The sequence below is a fragment of the Acyrthosiphon pisum genome, chromosome A3 (assembly GCF_005508785.2).
Source record: "Acyrthosiphon pisum isolate AL4f chromosome A3, pea_aphid_22Mar2018_4r6ur, whole genome shotgun sequence".
Lineage (NCBI taxonomy): Eukaryota > Metazoa > Arthropoda > Insecta > Hemiptera > Aphididae > Acyrthosiphon > Acyrthosiphon pisum.
The window spans coordinates 9,456,843-9,474,792 of NC_042496.1; the positions used below are offsets into that span (position 1 = coordinate 9,456,843).

Consider the following 17,950-nt stretch of genomic DNA (forward strand, 5'->3'; position numbering starts at 1 on the left):
TATATAAAACAAAGTGTATGAGGACCAAAATATATAAATAATAGTTGGATCCTCATTTGCAATACTCATCATCATATAAATTGACGTACATTACCCTGGCCCCCCTCATTGAACTTTTTACATAAGAAACTAGGTCACGAATTAGCACGCCATTAGCAAGCATTTGCACGACTATTTTTAGAATTTGCACGACTTTATTTTACGAGTTATGTATAAAAAACTGTGAGGGGGGAAACACACAAACAATTTCCAGTGATTTAGAAGGAGATCAATGACATACAGACAAACATTTATTTGTTTATATATATAGACGTAGATTGTTATTATTTTCGGCCACCAGGCACCCAATTCATTTTACCAAAGAAAATTATTATACATTAAAACCTTCCCCGTGACTCGACCGATTTACTAGTGAAAACCGTATTAAAATAAGTAGAGTTCTTTTCGAGATATGCTCGTGCATACAAAAAAGGGGCTTCTATTTTATAATATATGTATTATATAGATAATATTATATTAATTGTATTAATATTTAATTATTATTACCTATATTATTTTGTATATTACACATTATAGTAAGAATATCGTATATGAGATGTCGGGGCCCCTGTGAATTGCACACCCAACACTCCCGATAATTGCGCCACTGACACAGCCCCATATGAAACTGGTGTAGGCATGTCCTTCTATATTAACTAAATGTAGCAATTTCGATTCAATATTTACATTATTATGTATATTCTGTAAATGAGCGATTAATCCAGACATTGATTAAAATGATTTTGAACTTGAATAATACGATAATTAACGCTGTATATTTTTCATCAAATGGCTTTTTACATGTTGAATCAACGTCTTTTTCAAGTCTAAATTTTCACTACAATCATTACATATTGTGTACAAGTTACGTTAAATAACTTTAGTTTTTTTTATGTCACTATGTTTATTTCTGAAATGTTTGTACAAACCTGAAATGGAAAGAAACTTTGTCTCGCAAAATTCACAGGAAAACATAGTGAAATAAATTCTAATTAATTCTAAATTCAAATTTTATTCAACCGTTGTAAACAAAGCATTGGTATTTGATAATTGATATTTTCGTTATCATAGTTTCATGGGCTATGACGTCATGGATTCTACAACAATTTTTCATGCCATTTGTTAGTTTATATCACGGTTGTATATCTTAAACCGTGGTTTATATTCAACCCTTTGATAATAATATTATGATAATAATATTATGCAATATTGGCGAATGGCGATACGCAATCACGTTTTAGGTCTAACTTTATCGTCACGGCCATAGGCCATACCGTCGACTGACGACTCGTACGTTGCGACTTTTCTAGACGAGCACTCGCCAACTATTAAGTGTAAGCTATATCTCGGCCGGACATTAAGTGAGTAGCGACGACAGTTTTAGTGATCTCGTACTACGTTTTCACACAGCGTTCGCACGGTACGGCAGAGCAGCGTTCTCGCTTTACCTTGAACGTGACATCCACGTAAAACACTACTTTGCGCGTCCGAATTTGCCAAACGCGGGCTCGTACGCCGATCACTCGCTTTTCCGATATTGTTTATCGTCGCCGGTTCAGCACGTAAACAGAGAGGGTCCAGCTCTCCGATCGCCGCCCGCCCTGCCCGTGCGCCTCGTCCGTCGTACCCGATCCCCGACCCAATTTCGTGGGCAACGACGACTTTGATTGTTTTCTACATTCGTTCGTGTGACAATGGCATTTCAATGAATACAATGTCGCCTTCAGGTTCACGTCAATCCTATTCTCCTCCTGGAGAGCACACTTTCAACCCCCGTTCGACCACCACCGATGTCCGACAGCCGTCAGATGGAGAGAAAACTGAACGTGCCCGCGCCGAAGTCGCTGCTGCAGGCCAACAGTAAAACGGACGCCAAGAAATCGACAGGTAAGTTAGGCACCATTGTATCGTCATTGTAGAGGTCAAGGCACGTTGGGCTAGTGGTGATATGACTTCAACTGATGTCTGATGTGCAGTGCTCCAAGAGCACCAATATAATATGATAATGAAGCAATAATAATATTGTGTCATTCTTTGGTCCCTCAAAACTAGGGTCCCCCATTATTCGGTCAGTATTAGTTCAGGAAAAGTCGTTTAATGTCATCAAACACGTCAATTGCGATAGGAAAAAGTTGGCATTGCATTGTCGAGTACATTATTTATTCATTATATGATTTGTTATATATCCTAGTCATACCTACAACTTTTAAAAATAATTTTCTGATAAGAACAATGATAAGTTTACACAAATTGTGTAATACTGAAATATTCAATAACATTGTGTCATTGTAGGGAACACACCTAATTGTGTGTGTGCCTGGTGCCATATTATTATATATTATATTAACTGATGCACATATTATAATATAATATAGTTTTAATTATTATTTTATATTATACGTATACCTCTATACCTATTAGACAATAAAGAGTATAAGAGTACCAAAAAAAAAGATGGTCACTCATGATCAATGATATTTGTCAATAATCAGTATAGGTACCTCGTTGAATGGTATTTAAAATTTTTTTACTATAATTGACATTTTTTAATAATAAATAGTCCTTGGAAGTTGAAGGAGTTGCATATTTTTCTATATACTCTTGACTTATAGCAGACCAAGCTAGAAATCTATGCCATGAACTTATTAAAGTTAGGTTTTTTTTGCATATTAATTCATATTTGTTTTAAAACTGCATATTATTATGCAATATGCGTGCTTAATGTTTTCTAAGTTCTGACTAATTATGATTATTGTTTTGTAGTATGCTATTTTTTTTTGTACAATAATCAATTATTTTGTTAATTTTCAAATTGTTCCATGAAGAAAAGTTGCTCTTTTATGACACTTTTATCTATGAAATTTTGCAATGAGTCATAGATCCATTTTCTTTTGAAGAGTCCTAGGTATAAATTGCATAAGTGACAATTTACTGTAAAATAAATAAATAATCTCTTGCATTCATAAGATATTTGTTTTATTTTCCATATTATTTTGTTTTGTAGTACACTAAATGTAATCAACCAAACAATGAAAGATATGAAATCTAAAATTATAAAACACTGCATTTGTCCGTAATTGGAGATGATTTTTCCCATTTTTCTGGGCATCGCGGTGTCATATCTTCTATATTAGTATACTGTATACATTTGTGTTTAACAGAACCAATTTTGTGTTACCTTTAATAATTTATTGTTACAAATTATCCTTATGACCAGTAGCGGTGCAAAGGTTTTTGTGAGACAATTGTCTCACAGCTAAAAGGGGTGGTGGGTGGGTACTGGGTAGGTACTTATAGTGGATAGTCAGTTCTGAAAAATATTGAGTGACACAATGTATCAAATAAACAAATATATAAATAGTTTTTAATTGAAAGGGCGCCCGCCAGCTTATTGTACATTCAATAATTTATTAATAAAGCAGTATTTATATAATTAATAAGTTATTTTTATTGTAGTGCCCGTAAGTTGAATTTTTAGAAAGGTAAATTTGATATACAATTATAATAGGGGGTATGTGCAAATTAAATAGGCGGGTCGTGTGTGCTGCAACTAACATTTTCTTGTCTCACTCTCAAAAAAGTTCGCGCCGCCACTGTTTATGACCTTATTTCATAACTGAAGGTAAGAACATTATCTTTTTTGTATGATTTTTATTTATATATAGTATGCAGGTACGCCTCAACTGCTAAGATTATTGGCGTTTCTGAAATACCTAAAATACCCATAAATGTTTCTGCTGAATGTAAATTTACTATGTCGTGCATTTGTTAGATGAAAACAATACAATATAATACAAGTAATAGTATGACATAATCTTAAAAATAAGTTTTTTGATTATATATATTTAGTTGGAGTTTCTTGTACATCATGGCTAAAATATACAAGGTTATTGCACATAGCCCATATTGTTATCAAACAAAAATAAAATGGCAGTGTAAGGGTATGGTCTATATCATAGCATATAATATTATTGTATAGCCAGTATACGTCGTCCCCTTACGCTGCCATTTTAATTCCTTAATGTGATAAAATTATATAGTGGGGGTACTATTGCAATAACCTTGTATATTTAAGCCATGTTGTACATCATTTAAAGCCAAACATTATAAATAAAAATGTTTTATTTAATAATAATGTATCAATGTATAAATTAAATTAAACACTTATACTGTATAGTTATAAAATATACATTTGTTAGCATACATATTACATAAAAAAAAATATTGTAGGTACATTAAAATTTTACAATACAACATAATTTTAATAGTATATATGTATTACAAAATTTAACAATAACTACTTATCATAATGCCACTTTTTATTCTTAATATTAACTTAGTTTCAATTTGTTATTTTAAGCTGTGCTTTCATAAGAATTTTTTGAATTTTGTGTTTTGCACTTAAATAAACCTTTCTATATGGACGTAAATCTTTCATTTGAGCTCCTATAAATGCGGCAAATGAATCTGCATCATCATTGTTGAAAGAATTTTTATACTTTTCTTGTTTTCGAAACCTTTTTTTTTTCAAAGCCTTGAAGTATAATGAATAAATATTTTTAGTGCGCAGTTGTTTTTTTAATTTTAAATCCATAATTTTCTTAAAATTTAAATCTGCTGTTGTTTGGTCAATATTCTGAAATTATATTAATCAAATTTTTTATACATACATTTTAAAATATAATTTATTTAGGTATATGGGATATAATTATAATAATCTTACCATATTTAATGGTTCTTCTGGAGGTGTTAAAACTATAGGTTCGGCGCCTTCCTTGAAACTGCTTGTAAACATGTAACTACAATGCAATAAATTGTATTCAGTGTTATTTCCAAGAACCAATTTAATATATTATAGTATAAAAAAGCATACCATTGGTTTTCTCTGTTACAAATATCATTTTTTAGTTCATAGTTGAAATCTTCATATTCGTTCTTTATGGCATCGTCATGACTAGCATCATCTTCATTATTATAACTGTTGTCCAACTTTATAACATGAAGATTATCATTTTTTTTTGTACATTTTTTATTTTCATTTTTACAATACGATTCTCCGTTATCATAATTTTCACCCTTATTTTGATGTTCGTACTTTAAATTGTACATATCATTATAGTTGAGTTGGACAATTTCAACATTTGTATCAGTACTATCCTGTTTATGAAAATATTTTTAAATAAAAAAAAAAGTTTAAAACTTAATAATAAATTACCACTGAATCAACTTTTAAAGGTTTATTCGTTCGCTCCATATCATTACAATTTAGTGACTTCCTTCTGTTGTATCTCTAAAATAATATAATTATACATGCTTATTGAATTTTTTTAAATTTTGAATCAATCAGTTTTCAAACATACCATAACATCTACACGATATTCAATCGTTGGGACCGAGGTAGCCTTTAAAACATTTTTCCCATGGCCAATTATGTATTCAGAATTTTCAAAATGATTACCACACAATCTACTACTTTTACAAGGTTTCCAATCTTTTTCCCTACCGGTAGCAGCTATCCATATGGGTAGTGTTTCTGGATTTGATAGAGGAAACCTAAACGAAAAAGATAAGAATGAAAACTACTTAATTGATATATTCCAAATCAATTTTCAATTCACTCCATAAACCTCCATCCTCCACGGAGGTAGTTCAGAGTTGGTTTCCAGTAGATTACCTGTGTAATCTAACTTTGACATTGTCTTCCTTCGAATACAGGCTTTTGCAACCAGTTACACTGCACTTATTCACCATATCGGTCGATTTACTTTTAATTTAAACAGTTTATAAATTAGCACAGAATAGTAAACGCGGACACATAACAGGTCGGTTTGACTTGGTATTTCTTTTGTTTTCATGTTTTTCACGACGGACTATATTTTATACATTGTTCAGTAGTTATAAATTCCCATCATCATTGGGCAACGCCACAATTTCATAGAAGAAAAACCAAACTAATTTCATATTTTCATTTATTTAGGTTATGACCATGAACATGACTAAATAAATGGGTATGATCACAACTTTGTGATACGCATACCAACCTTTCATGTCAATCGCGTAGACCAATGAAAATGCGGAGAACTACGAGCAATGGTTTTGTGTATAGAATTATAGTGGGGAGATGCGCAAACCAAACGAAAACAGGTTTTTTTGTAATCATACCTACTTATTTAGTATGGTTTCATTGTCGTTGGCAACGACTCGTTGCAGTAACCGCGGTATCAACGCGCCATCTGTGCGCCCCCACAACGTTCATAATTGTTTACACGTTGACCTCCACGACGTTGCCTCCGACCGACGCACTGCACTCTGGCACTCATGATAAAGTAAACTTTCATGCTTGCACTTACGCTTCTTCTTCTTTAATCACCCATTCGTGTGTATATTCGATACCGAACTAAAATTTAATGCGCTTGCGCCTTGGATACCATATTACCATGAATCATAATATTATTTCATATTTATATGCTCATACACAGTGGCGGTTCGTGCTAAGGTGCAATGGTGCGACCGCACTTCCCGAGTAAATTTTTAAAATAAAATTATATTCGTAATTATTATACTTCTTGTATTAACTAAATAGGAGTCACGATGATCTATATCTCTTTCAAAATAGTTTATATGTTTCAAAATTGTGTTTGAAAATATTAATATTTGAAGAAAATATCTTCTTAATCCGGTAGGTAATTATTCCAATGCGGTAAGATTAATCCAAAAATTAAACGAAGGCTTTCTAACGCGTCGCGTACTCGGCGTGTTAAGTGTATACTGTAGTATGGTGCGGCGGTCCGTGGTGCACACAAATGTGTGTTATACAGGTTTTATTATTATAATTATATTGATATGAGCCGCCGTGGGACTATTATTTTAGGGCTCGAGACTTCTAGCACTAAAAAACCATAATATTATGCCTTAAAAAATGGTAAAATATGCACTATAATATGCCCAATAAAAAAATGTAATATGCTCTAAGAAAATTAAAAAAAAATTATTTTGATTAATTCCAATAATATTGATTTATAATCTAATTCTAAAAAATATCGTCGACTATTTTGCGAGTATAATTTATTCAGCCTGTGAACATAATTGGTAAGTATGCCCAATAAAAAAATGTAATATGATCTAAGAAAATTAAAAAAAAAATTATTTTGATTAATTCTAATAAATTAATAATATTTATTTTTAATCTAATTCTAAAAAATTAGATTTTTAAGATTTTATAATCTTATAACTTATAAGGCTTTATAAGATTTAACATTTTACTTTTGTAAAATTGGAATTTAAAGCATTTTTTTCAGATTGACAAATAATATGCAAAAATATGCTCTAAAAACTTTTAAAGCTGCATTCCTTTTAGTATGAATTGGATAGCTTATTCTGCTATATTTTAACATGCTATAAATAAATATGCAAATGCTAGAAGTCTCGAGCCCTGATTATTATTATAGTGCGATAATTCTCGTCGTACATTTTCAGTAGCGACCAGCGATTTTGTATTTACAGCGCGACGACTTTGATATTTAAGTCTAATAAATAATAATACCTAAAGAAATTCAAACCGACAGCAATGACTGGAAGTATATTATTTTGTTATCCATACAGTGATACTGGTGATATTATTTACGTCATATTATTTTGATTATTTGTATATAAATATATTATTTTATGGGTATTGAGTAATATAAATTATAACTTATAAGTATTATTGTTGGTTAGTGCCTCAGTGGCGTCGAAGTCAAATTGTACTGGTAGGGCCGTATTTAGGGGGAGCTACAGGGTACTGTTGCCCCGGGCGGCCAGGCGCCGGTGTATATTATATGGATAACATTTTTTTTGGTAAGAATTTGCTTGAGTACCTATACTTGGATTTTTTTCATTACATGACTATGATACGACCATTTGACGTCATTCAATTGATTTGTCAACCAATGATAACTACTAATTTTTGTAATTTTTTTTAGGCTAAAATTCACTTTACCACGCCCCTTACGAATTTAAAATTTTTTAAAGAAATGTTTTTCAACGCTGATTACGAAACTGTTTACATTTTTTTGCGGAAACCATTATTTTGGAAGTTATAGTTATTAGTTATCCAAAGTTTGCGATTTTACGTTTATACGCATGCGCGTAACACTATACTTTAATGCTGCGCGGAGGAACTCGTGTAGTCGTGTTTAGCGTTTTTTCGATTTTTTTGTCCGACTGCATCGCAGCGAGTGAGTAGAAACGCTAGCCGATTATGTTCTTTTTAACAACTTTGATTAATTCCGAGGCCTGCCCAACATACAATTAGCAAGTTAGGGAATATTTTCGATTTTTTTTGTCCGAGCGATAAGTATTTTTTTTAAAAAATGCAGTTTTTGAAAATTGTCATCAATAACTTCAAAACGAGGTTTGTGCGGGCTTTTTTTTACATTCTTGCGAAGAACCCTAAGGCACACATTTTGGAAAAAAAAACATTAAATTAATAAGATATTCTGAGATACTTTGAGAAAGTATTTAATATAATTTTTTTTATTGATCTAAAAAACATCGACATCGGTTTTTACTACATTAACTTAAAATTAGTTTACAAAAAGGTTAGACTTATGTTTTACTTATGTTATTGTATGGCTTAAATTAAGTTATATAATATATAGCTAAATTTCTTTTATAAATTGTAGGATGTAGGCGTTTTTTCCTCGTGTCTTCGTATTTTTGGCATTCGGTGATGATGTGTTATTACAGTTTATACAGTATATTGTAGTCCACTCCACACATTTTGTATATGGGAGAACGGTTTTTTAACATGAAGTGCCTGTGTGTGGTAAACTGATAAATATATGCCCGTAAAATCGTTCAAAATATATTTTTATATTTTCCATTTTAATTTTTATCACGTAAAAGAAAAATACAAATCGAGTATAATATAATGTTAGGTATTGTATAATAATAAATTTTTTTTTTACCAATCATAATCGACCGAAAATTCAAATAGGTATAGGTACTTCGACAAAGAAAACAGATGAGTATTTTTAAACATGATTTTAAAGTTCCACCAAATGATACGATGTAAAATGCTACATAAAATTAACATAATACATGAAAATAAATAGGTTCAGTTAATTTATAAGATTAAAAAAAAAATTTAATTATTTGAACCAAACCAATAAACAGCTTAAGGGGATTCAATACTGTGATTATCTGTTTTCATCTAACACAAACGCAATATAAGATTTTAGACTGTTTCTTTGCCAAACATACCAATTTGATCTAATGAAGCGATAAGAATTCTAAAAACAGATTTGAATTTGTTGTCAAGTTTACTTAAAATCAACTTACTCACATTTTTGAAACATGTGATATAATTATGTCATGTAATTGAACAGATATAATAGTTAGTGTTTTTTGCCACAGCGTATTACGCCCGTCGTGTATAGTTGCTCCGACATAAACCAATGCATTTTTAATTTGACGGAAAACGCTTCGGAATATGCCGTGTATAGCCCCGGCCACCCAATACATACTGGATAGAGCTATGTGTATATTGAAGCTGATTTGGTAGGGCCGTTCTAAGGTTTAATTAACATAAATTAACTTATGAGTTAAGAATTTTTATTATTTTTATTGGCATATTGCCGTCATAAGAACTCACCTCGGTGTGCAGGACACTCATTTATTATTATTTTACTAGTAGTAATAATCTCATTCAACTATTCAATATTCAAAATATAATGATTACAATTTCCAAGTGATGTTATATTATATATTATTATATTATTACCTATAAAATTATAATTATTGATTATTGACAAAAAAAAAAAATATATAATTCTTTTTATTTTACATATTATTTGATTCTGTTATACAGATTCATCAAATTCAAAGCACTCAAATCGTCGAAATGGAAAAGCTGTTACTATTCAACCACAAAGAATTGAAGCTAACCGAAATATCAGCCTTAAAAAGAACTCAAATAACAGTAAACAGCCGCAACCTCGAGCTAGTCTCTTTTGTAGAAAGAAGAGTTCCGAGGTTTGTAAAAAAATAATAAATTTTACTTAAGTTTAGATACTTTTCTGTTATGTTATATATTTTGTTTTTGCTTTATATAGTTTTGTGTTCAATTAAAGTATTACATTTTTATTTTAAACCTATATTACTACTTAATTAAAATTATTAGGTAACTGAATCATTAAATGATGTCGATGATGATGATTTACTGCCTGTATTAAGGCACATGGAACATAATAACAAATGGAATATGCGTAGTGGTTACGGATCTAGGAAAAAAGAATTTCCACACAAGTTCAATGTCAAACACTTTTTGATAGCAAAGTATTTTATTTTTTTACTTAAATACAATTAGCACTTTGAATAAATATATTATAATATGGCTTTGATAAATAATTTTGTTAAAACAGTTGTCAATTTGTAGTCAAGTTTGGAAAAGATTATTCTCAGTGGATGAATGATCAGGATGAAATTGTTGATTGGGATTGCATTGAACAGATAGTAAGCTTAAATTGTTTAGTTAAAGTTGATAATAGTTTTAATAAAATAAATGCTAAAAGCATGTTAGTAGTAAGATAATCAGTGGTGTAAATAGTGGTTAGATAGTTTTTAATCTAAATAATACATTTATTGTTTCAGAAAATGTTTTCTACTCAATTTATTAAATGTCCTATATGTATGGATATACCAATAACACCAAAAATGACTCGTTGTGGCCATATATATTGTTGGCCTTGCATCTTGCATTATTTAGATATAAACGAAGAACTCGATAACGCCGGCTGTCCCATATGCCATTCTAGAATATTAAAAAAAGAATTACAGAGGTAAAAGTTTAATAATTTTAAAAACTTATTGTTTATTATATCAAGTACATTAATAATATTATACACCACATTCTAAAATGTTATTATTCCATTATTTTTGATTTTTTTAGCGTTGAAATAATTATTAAAGAGGAATGCTGCGTTGGTCAATCAATAACTTTACAATTAATGAAACGTGCTAGAAATTCATTGCAAGCATACCCAATGGCAGAACTCCGTCAAAATACTTTTAAGCCATCAGATGATATTCCTTTATCAATTGGTGAATCTAATTACTCTACAGCTTATTCCAGACTTCTAATTGGTTATAAAAGTCAAGTGAGGGACCAAACTTATAAGATATTTGTAAACTCAAATTTATTAATGAAACATTTTAGGTATTAAATATTTTGAACCAAGAAAGAGAAGCTCTTTTACTACTTTTAGAGTACTGGGAAACTGAAGATGTGGAAAAAAAATATATATATGAAGCTCTTGAATTATTATCAAAACGAGAAAACATTTTAATGAATCAGGAACCAGTAAGTTTGTAAAATAAAATTATTCTTTACAGGATATATTTAAATTTTGTTTTTCTTTTGATAAGAATTTTGAAATAAAAGGAATAAGCGATGAGTCAATGAACTCTGCAATAAATGCAAATCTAGGATCACCACCACCGACACTACCAGTAATTTGAATACAATTAATATATATTATACTGATTACAAAGTGATCCTTTAATAGTAAACACTCAGTATCTCAAAAAGTATAAAATATTTTGAAAATATATTTTTATCATTATTTTAGATTATTACTGAAAATACAAAATAAATATTTTTAAATGTTTTTTACTTTTTAAATGACTGTACATTTTTACCATAATAATATTTATTAGAATTTAAGTGTTTAAAGGTTAACATTTCAAATGCGTAGGTTAGGCATAGTTAATTTTTTATTAGTATTTAAAATTTAATTGAGGGGAATTGTGTTGCTAGGTGTGCCCTGCAAAATTGTAGCCAGTTACTCTGCTCAACTAAAGCTTTTAACTAAATGCTTATCATTGTAATCATTAATTACAAGATTGAAAAATTGTACCAAAATTCTCAAAAAAAATTTTCTACTTCAGAATGCAAAGTTAAAAATGTACTCAGTTATTTTAAAATTAAAAAAACTAAAAATAATTATGTTAAAATAATTAAATATTTTAAAAATATAACTTTTTGAGGTAATGGATGTTTACAAATAGTATAATCAATCATTATATTATTAAATAATCATAGATATATACAACAACTAAATAACTAAATAGCCATCATCACGATTAAAGATATACCTTAAGCCATCTCTCCTTCTTATCATTGAAGTCAGCTGCCATTTATAAAGCAAGCAATGTCTACAAAATAATATTATCACAGTTTATATTATGTATATCCGCTGCGGAATAAGATAATGACTGCGCGACGGACCTTTTTGTGTCGGTTTTGTGTAGCCCGATTTTGATTGGTTCCCCGAAACATTAGTTAACAAGTAGTGCAGTGGAGGAAGTTGTTTTGCCTGCACAACCAGTCATCATCTTATTCCGTGGCGGGTATATGTTATATGAATATGAATAAATCTAAATTTTGCCTACTTTATAAATGGCTTCCGACTTCAACCTCGGTCACAAATGTATTATAAATACGGCTATTCTAGTTGTTGTATATATCTATAGAAATAATACAAATTTGTGTTTTATAGCAATCACAATTACAGAACTTTCTTGAGATTCCTGGATGTTCTCATAATGTTGCTAGTGTTTTAGATGAAAATCCAAATTCACATATAAAGTAAGATAATGTACAATATATTAAAAAACTAATATTTCTAAATTAAAACTGGTTCAGATAATAAAAGTTTTAAAAAAAAACCCATTGTAAAAAGGAAGCGTTAAAACTGATTAGACAAGTCAGATAAGAGCAAAGTTCCTCATTATTTCTGTCAAATATAATATGAATTTAAGAATATTAGATAAATAGTCAATCAATTTTCCAACAGTGATGTATAACAAAATAGCACATATCTAGCAATACAATGTTACAGCCTATAAGTCATGCATTAACTATTTAAACATTAGGTATACAATTTTTTATTATTATTTATTATAAATAAAAATCTAAACCAGTTGAAACCAATCAGGTGTTTTTGTTCATTACGCCACCTCGTACAGTGAACCATGATATTGTAGCTTTAAATAATTGAATTTGTTGTGTTCTAAACATTAATATTTGCGATTATACACAACTGAATATAAAACATATATATGCTGTCCATCGAGAGAATGCACCGATTCTACACATCCCCTCTGCGTCACCATGCTATTGAAACCGGTTCCCCAATAACAGGGTGTTGCGTGGAGGAACCAGTTTTGGTTGGTGCGCGGTGTGTTCTCTCCCTAGACAGAGTGTATATAAAATCATGATAGTAATTAAAGAGGTTATACTTCTTAAAAGTCCACAGTTACTTATTTTTTTAAATAATTGAAATCATTGTTCATCATACGAAAAACAATTTGGTGTATAAGTATTAATGGAGTATTTTAACTTTTAGAGAAATGAACACAAATATTAATCATTTTAACACTGTTGGTATCAAAGAGGTTTTACAAAAAAAACCTGCCAAAAAGGATTTTTATTTCTACCAAGGTAAATATTTAACAATTTTAAATGTATATTGGTATATCTTTTTATATTTGTTAATTTTAACAGCTTTGGATGGCCAACATATATATTTATCAGCAGTTAATGTAGAAATGTTAGAATGTATGTTTGGCAGTCTTGAAAATAGTCCACAGCAGATAGATGCTATTGTAATTGAAAAACAGTCCTTATCGATGACTGAAGCATCAAGAAAACGCTATAGATTCCTGTTACATTTACCCATAACAACTGTTTTTGAATGGGTTGAATTAGATTTAACTAATATTGTCAGTCAAGAAACCTTATTTATATTTAAAAGTAATTATTACCATTGTTAATTCTGAAAAAGTTGAAAATATTTAATACAATTTGATTTATACAATTGCTGGATAAAATGCTATGCTAAAAAATAAAATGAAACTTTTGGATTTAGGCAACTTGGACGAGAAAAAAGCTGTAAGAGATAGACGTGCTCGTGACGAGCAACGTCTTGCTAAACGCATCGAAGAAAGAAATTCTAAAAAACAATTGCCACTTCCTGAATGGCATGATAGAAGTTTATTCCCAGAATGTGGCTATGATCCATTTGCTGACAAAAGGTCTTTATTCTTCCGTGATATATAATAATTGATAATTATAGTAAAATGTTTAAATGATTTGTGAATCTTTTAATAGTATGATTCCCTTAAGCGAATCGATTGGTATAACTTCAACTTCAGATCGTGCTTTAGTCAATACTAATGGTTCACCAAGTAATTTATCATTTGCAAAGGTACAGTGTTATTTGTTATTAATAACTGTTTTATAAAAAATGTATTTATTTTATAATAGTAAAATTATTTATTTTACTAAATTGTTTTTATACTTTAATTATTATGAAGTTCTTTTAAGTTCAAATATATGTTCATAATGATCAGTCTTAAGTAAAATATATTTTGTATAAGAAAATAATAGAATTTCATCATTCTGATATTATGGGATTTTCCAACTTTTTTATGAATGTTGCTATACTTGTCCAGCTAGAGAATGTACCGCTGCCTGATAAAATAGGGATTTTTGCTTAAAATTCAGCCGTAGTGCTACTATTGAGACCAATTCTACTATGTCAAGGTTTTGTATGGTGATACACAGAATCGGCAAGTTCTTTTGTTAAACAGAATATGGATGGTAGAATTAAATTTGATTTACTATAAAATAGTAATTTCTAATTAGGTATCAAAAAGTGGTTTTTGTATTTATTTTGCTAAAGCTAATTTTTTTTTTTACGTTCTTTCATTGTTTGTATGACTTAACTTTTATTTCCATTTGTAACAAATTATAACATAATATACCTACAATTATTTTACTTTAGTTTCTTAATACACAGTTAATACAGTTGAATTTTGTATTGTAGGCATTGCAAAATGAAAGTACCGCAAGTAACTCCTCTTCATCAGATCCGGTTTTACCTAATGCATCATCTCAATGGCCAGTACTTGGTTCTAGACCAAATTCTATGCCGATGAATAATATTCTGGAAGATGCTGTAGCCAACATGAACATGCACGGTATTTATTATTTATTTTATTTAACACATTTGTCATTTTGTCTTATAATCAAATGTTACAAATTTATCTTCTTTTACAACCAAAATGTCTAGCTAGCTCTTAAGCATCATTTTATCATATCAGCTGAGTGTATAGTGCGGCTAAACATTTTTACCAATTAGGTTAGTAATTGCACATCAACCTACAGACACAGTCATAGGTTGAAATAATCAAATTCTAAATTTTTCCTATTGACTGAGCACACTTACAATATATTTTGAAAAGAATTCTACATACAGTAAACTATTGTTTATTTGTATTATTATCTTCCACGGAACTATAAGAATTATGTATTTGTACATATTTGCGCATTTTGCACAATTTTAGTTTTAACTTTAATTACAAGTTAAAGTTTATTAAAAAATGACTAAAATATATTGTGATATAATAATATAATTTTCTTTAAATACAAATTTTACAATACATAAAAATATACAAAAAATGCTTTTACTAAAATCAATAATTATCGTATATGGCTGTATATTAGTAGGTCAAGGAAGAGCATACTTAGAACAATAATTTAAAGTGAACATATACTTTAATAAGCAGGGCCGTCCTTAGGGCAGGGCGAGCGAGGCCTTCACCAGTTGGACAGCCCTGCTTTTGTAGATTCAATAAAAAAGTTAAGGTAATGAGATAAAAAATTATCATTTATATATTTTTATACCTTCATTGCTGTAATTTTTACTACCTATACGGCTATACGTAATTATATTAATTGACGTCAGTCGTCTAATAAATATATTGCATTTTAAACGAGTTAATAATATGATAAAAATTCAATTTTCAAAGTTGAAAATGATTAAAACCTTCAAAGCGTTCTGCCCCCCCCCCCCCCCCCCAAAAAAAAAAGACCAACTTAGCTATAATATTTATAGAAAAAAAATGCTGACACATTTGCCAATTTAAGACGCAGGAAGGTTAATTTATAATATAATAGATTCTGAGCGGAACGAAAAAATTTATTGAATTTACAATGATGTATATTTTTTTTCTATTTTATAAGGTGCATTTTGGGTAGTAAAAGTACTCCGATTTTTGATATCAGCATTTTTACTGATAGAAAAGTTAAACTAGTTGGTATTTTTGGGAAGTCATAATTAAAAATTTCAAGTAGTTTTAGAAAGCGTTGAGAAAAACAAAAAAATAGGTGACTTTTATACAAAACCAATTTTTGAAAAAATCAAATAATTTTGATGTATCTCAAAAATTAATAACTGTAGAACCTTGAAATTTCCAACAAATATTTATATATGAATTTTCCATAAAACATTCTCTCAACATTTTGACTATTTTTGAGCTAGTTATAGCCTTGAGCCCTTGAGAAATTTTTCCATTTTTCTGAATTTTTTTAAAATTATCCTCGATAAAATCATTTTCATTTAGTAAAAAATCTTGAAAATGTAATAGTAGGTTCCCTATAATTTTCATTAATAGAAGTTTAAAAATATATAGGCTCAATTATTTGTTATGTTATGCTTATAAAGTTCAAATTTTGACATTTTCTTTCCATAGCTAACATAAGAAATTTTAATAGAAGGTTTCCAGCAAGTTTTTGTACCTCTATCAAACTAAAAATTTCAGCGGATTGTCACGTTTTCGATCTTTGTTAATTTTTTTTAACTACTAAATTTGATTATTTATACAAGTGTGCTAAGCTGATACAACGTCTCCACTCAGAATATTTTTTCGTTTACAATAATTTATCAATGTAATTTAAACATAACACATCCATTATAACGACATGCTTGACACCCACTGTACAGCAGAGCGATACCCACTTGTCCTCCTTTTTTCATATTGTATTAGGTGCCTACTATATTTATAGACTTAGTAATTTATCAATATTATTATATTAATGACATTTTAGGCCCCGCATATCGTCAGGACGGCCCTGTTAATAAGTATTGACTTATGGTAGTGTAAAAGACTTAGATAGTTCAATATTTTACAGAAGATAAATTTGATATAGCAGGAGTATATGAGTGTAACTAGCAATGCCATGACAAATTAATTATATTCAGTTATTTAATTTTTATAAACATTATTTTTTTATAGATAACAAATCAAAAAATAAAAAGAAGAAACGCAGCAAATATGAACCAATATTTTGAAATAATATGATATATTAATTTTTATTAATTTAAAGTTACTGTAATGTCAAGGAGCATAATAATAAACTGTACTAATTAAAATTAATTTGAAGTAATTTTTTAGTTGTTTCATAACCAAGGTATGAATGTTATTTTATTTGTAATATTAGTAATTGGCTTATTATACCATTATCATAATCAAGTACATAAACTTTTCTAACAGCAAATCAATATTTTATTTTATTTAGTTTTACTACCTAGTTTATTTTAAAATAAACATTATTTATGAATTCAATTGAAAATCATTAATTAACATCCTGGTTCTACTATAGGTACCTTTTTAAATGGAATTTTTTCATTTGTTATATTACTCTAAAATAATTTAGTGGTTATGATGTGCCGATATGGTGAGATATCATGTGCTGAAGAATTGTTTTTTTGAAAACTAGAAATGTTCAGAGTACTTTTAATCGGACTCCTTTAGTCCTTTGGAGGGACAAAAGCCTCTAATTACTTAACCACCAAAACTATGTTATATGAAGCAACTAGAAACTGTGTTAAAAATTAGTAACAATAATTAAGAGATAGTGAGAAAAAAACAAAATCATTTTCTAAAATATATATATTGGTTTTTCCTAGACAATTCATGATAAACTAGAGAAAATTAAATAAATTACTAAAATGAATGTAATACAAGCAGTCAAGAATAACACTAAAACAATAAACCACAAAAACCTATAAAAATCTCTCATCTC

At 29.3% G+C, this 17,950-nt stretch overlaps 2 protein-coding genes across 3 annotated transcripts; one reads left to right on the plus strand and one right to left on the minus strand.

Moving 5' to 3' along the window:
* The first annotated feature begins 1,242 nt into the window (after positions 1-1,242).
* Positions 1,243-17,490, plus strand: LOC100162134 (RING finger protein 10). The gene is made up of 15 exons (XM_001952637.4): positions 1,243-1,926; positions 9,890-10,053; positions 10,202-10,356; positions 10,443-10,533; positions 10,672-10,859; positions 10,970-11,177; positions 11,237-11,380; positions 11,446-11,529; positions 12,579-12,667; positions 13,428-13,522; positions 13,586-13,834; positions 13,950-14,115; positions 14,192-14,288; positions 14,910-15,063; positions 17,161-17,490. The coding sequence occupies exons 1-15, from the start codon at positions 1,830-1,832 to the stop codon at positions 17,214-17,216; spliced, it is 2,037 nt and encodes a 678-aa protein (XP_001952672.2). The 5' UTR covers positions 1,243-1,829; the 3' UTR covers positions 17,217-17,490.
* On the minus strand, positions 4,144-6,962 carry LOC100160086 (THAP domain-containing protein 1). 2 transcript variants are annotated; one of them, XM_001952641.5, is made up of 6 exons: positions 5,714-6,962; positions 5,400-5,592; positions 5,255-5,329; positions 4,913-5,196; positions 4,763-4,838; positions 4,144-4,675 (listed from the first exon to the last, which is right to left on the minus strand). In XM_001952641.5, exons 1-6 carry the CDS (start codon positions 5,788-5,790, stop codon positions 4,382-4,384), a joined length of 999 nt encoding a protein of 332 aa, XP_001952676.2. In that variant the 5' UTR covers positions 5,791-6,962; the 3' UTR covers positions 4,144-4,381. The 2 variants fall into 2 exon arrangements, with proteins under 2 accessions (XP_001952676.2, XP_008181962.1); XM_008183740.3 differs by having other exon boundaries at positions 5,658-5,797.
* Positions 17,491-17,950: the final 460 nt, after the last annotated feature.

What these genes read in the sequence shown, in the direction of transcription:
- LOC100162134 (XM_001952637.4), top strand. Translation starts at nt 1,830, where the DNA reads ATGTCCGACAGCCGTCAGATGGAGAGAAAACTGAACGTGCCCGCGCCG. An exon ending in CACCACCACCGACACTACCA is followed by an intron (nt 11,530 to 12,578) that starts GTAATTTGAATA and finishes TGTGTTTTATAG; the next exon opens with CAATCACAATTACAGAACTT. An exon ending in AACCTTATTTATATTTAAAA is followed by an intron (nt 13,835 to 13,949) that starts GTAATTATTACC and finishes TTTTGGATTTAG; the next exon opens with GCAACTTGGACGAGAAAAAA.
- LOC100160086 (XM_001952641.5), bottom strand. Translation starts at nt 5,790, where the DNA reads ATGGTGAATAAGTGCAGTGTAACTGGTTGCAAAAGCCTGTATTCGAAG. An exon ending in GTCAAAGTTAGATTACACAG is followed by an intron (nt 5,593 to 5,713) that starts GTAATCTACTGG and finishes TTTTTCGTTTAG; the next exon opens with GTTTCCTCTATCAAATCCAG. An exon ending in CAGAAGAACCATTAAATATG is followed by an intron (nt 4,676 to 4,762) that starts GTAAGATTATTA and finishes ATATAATTTCAG; the next exon opens with AATATTGACCAAACAACAGC.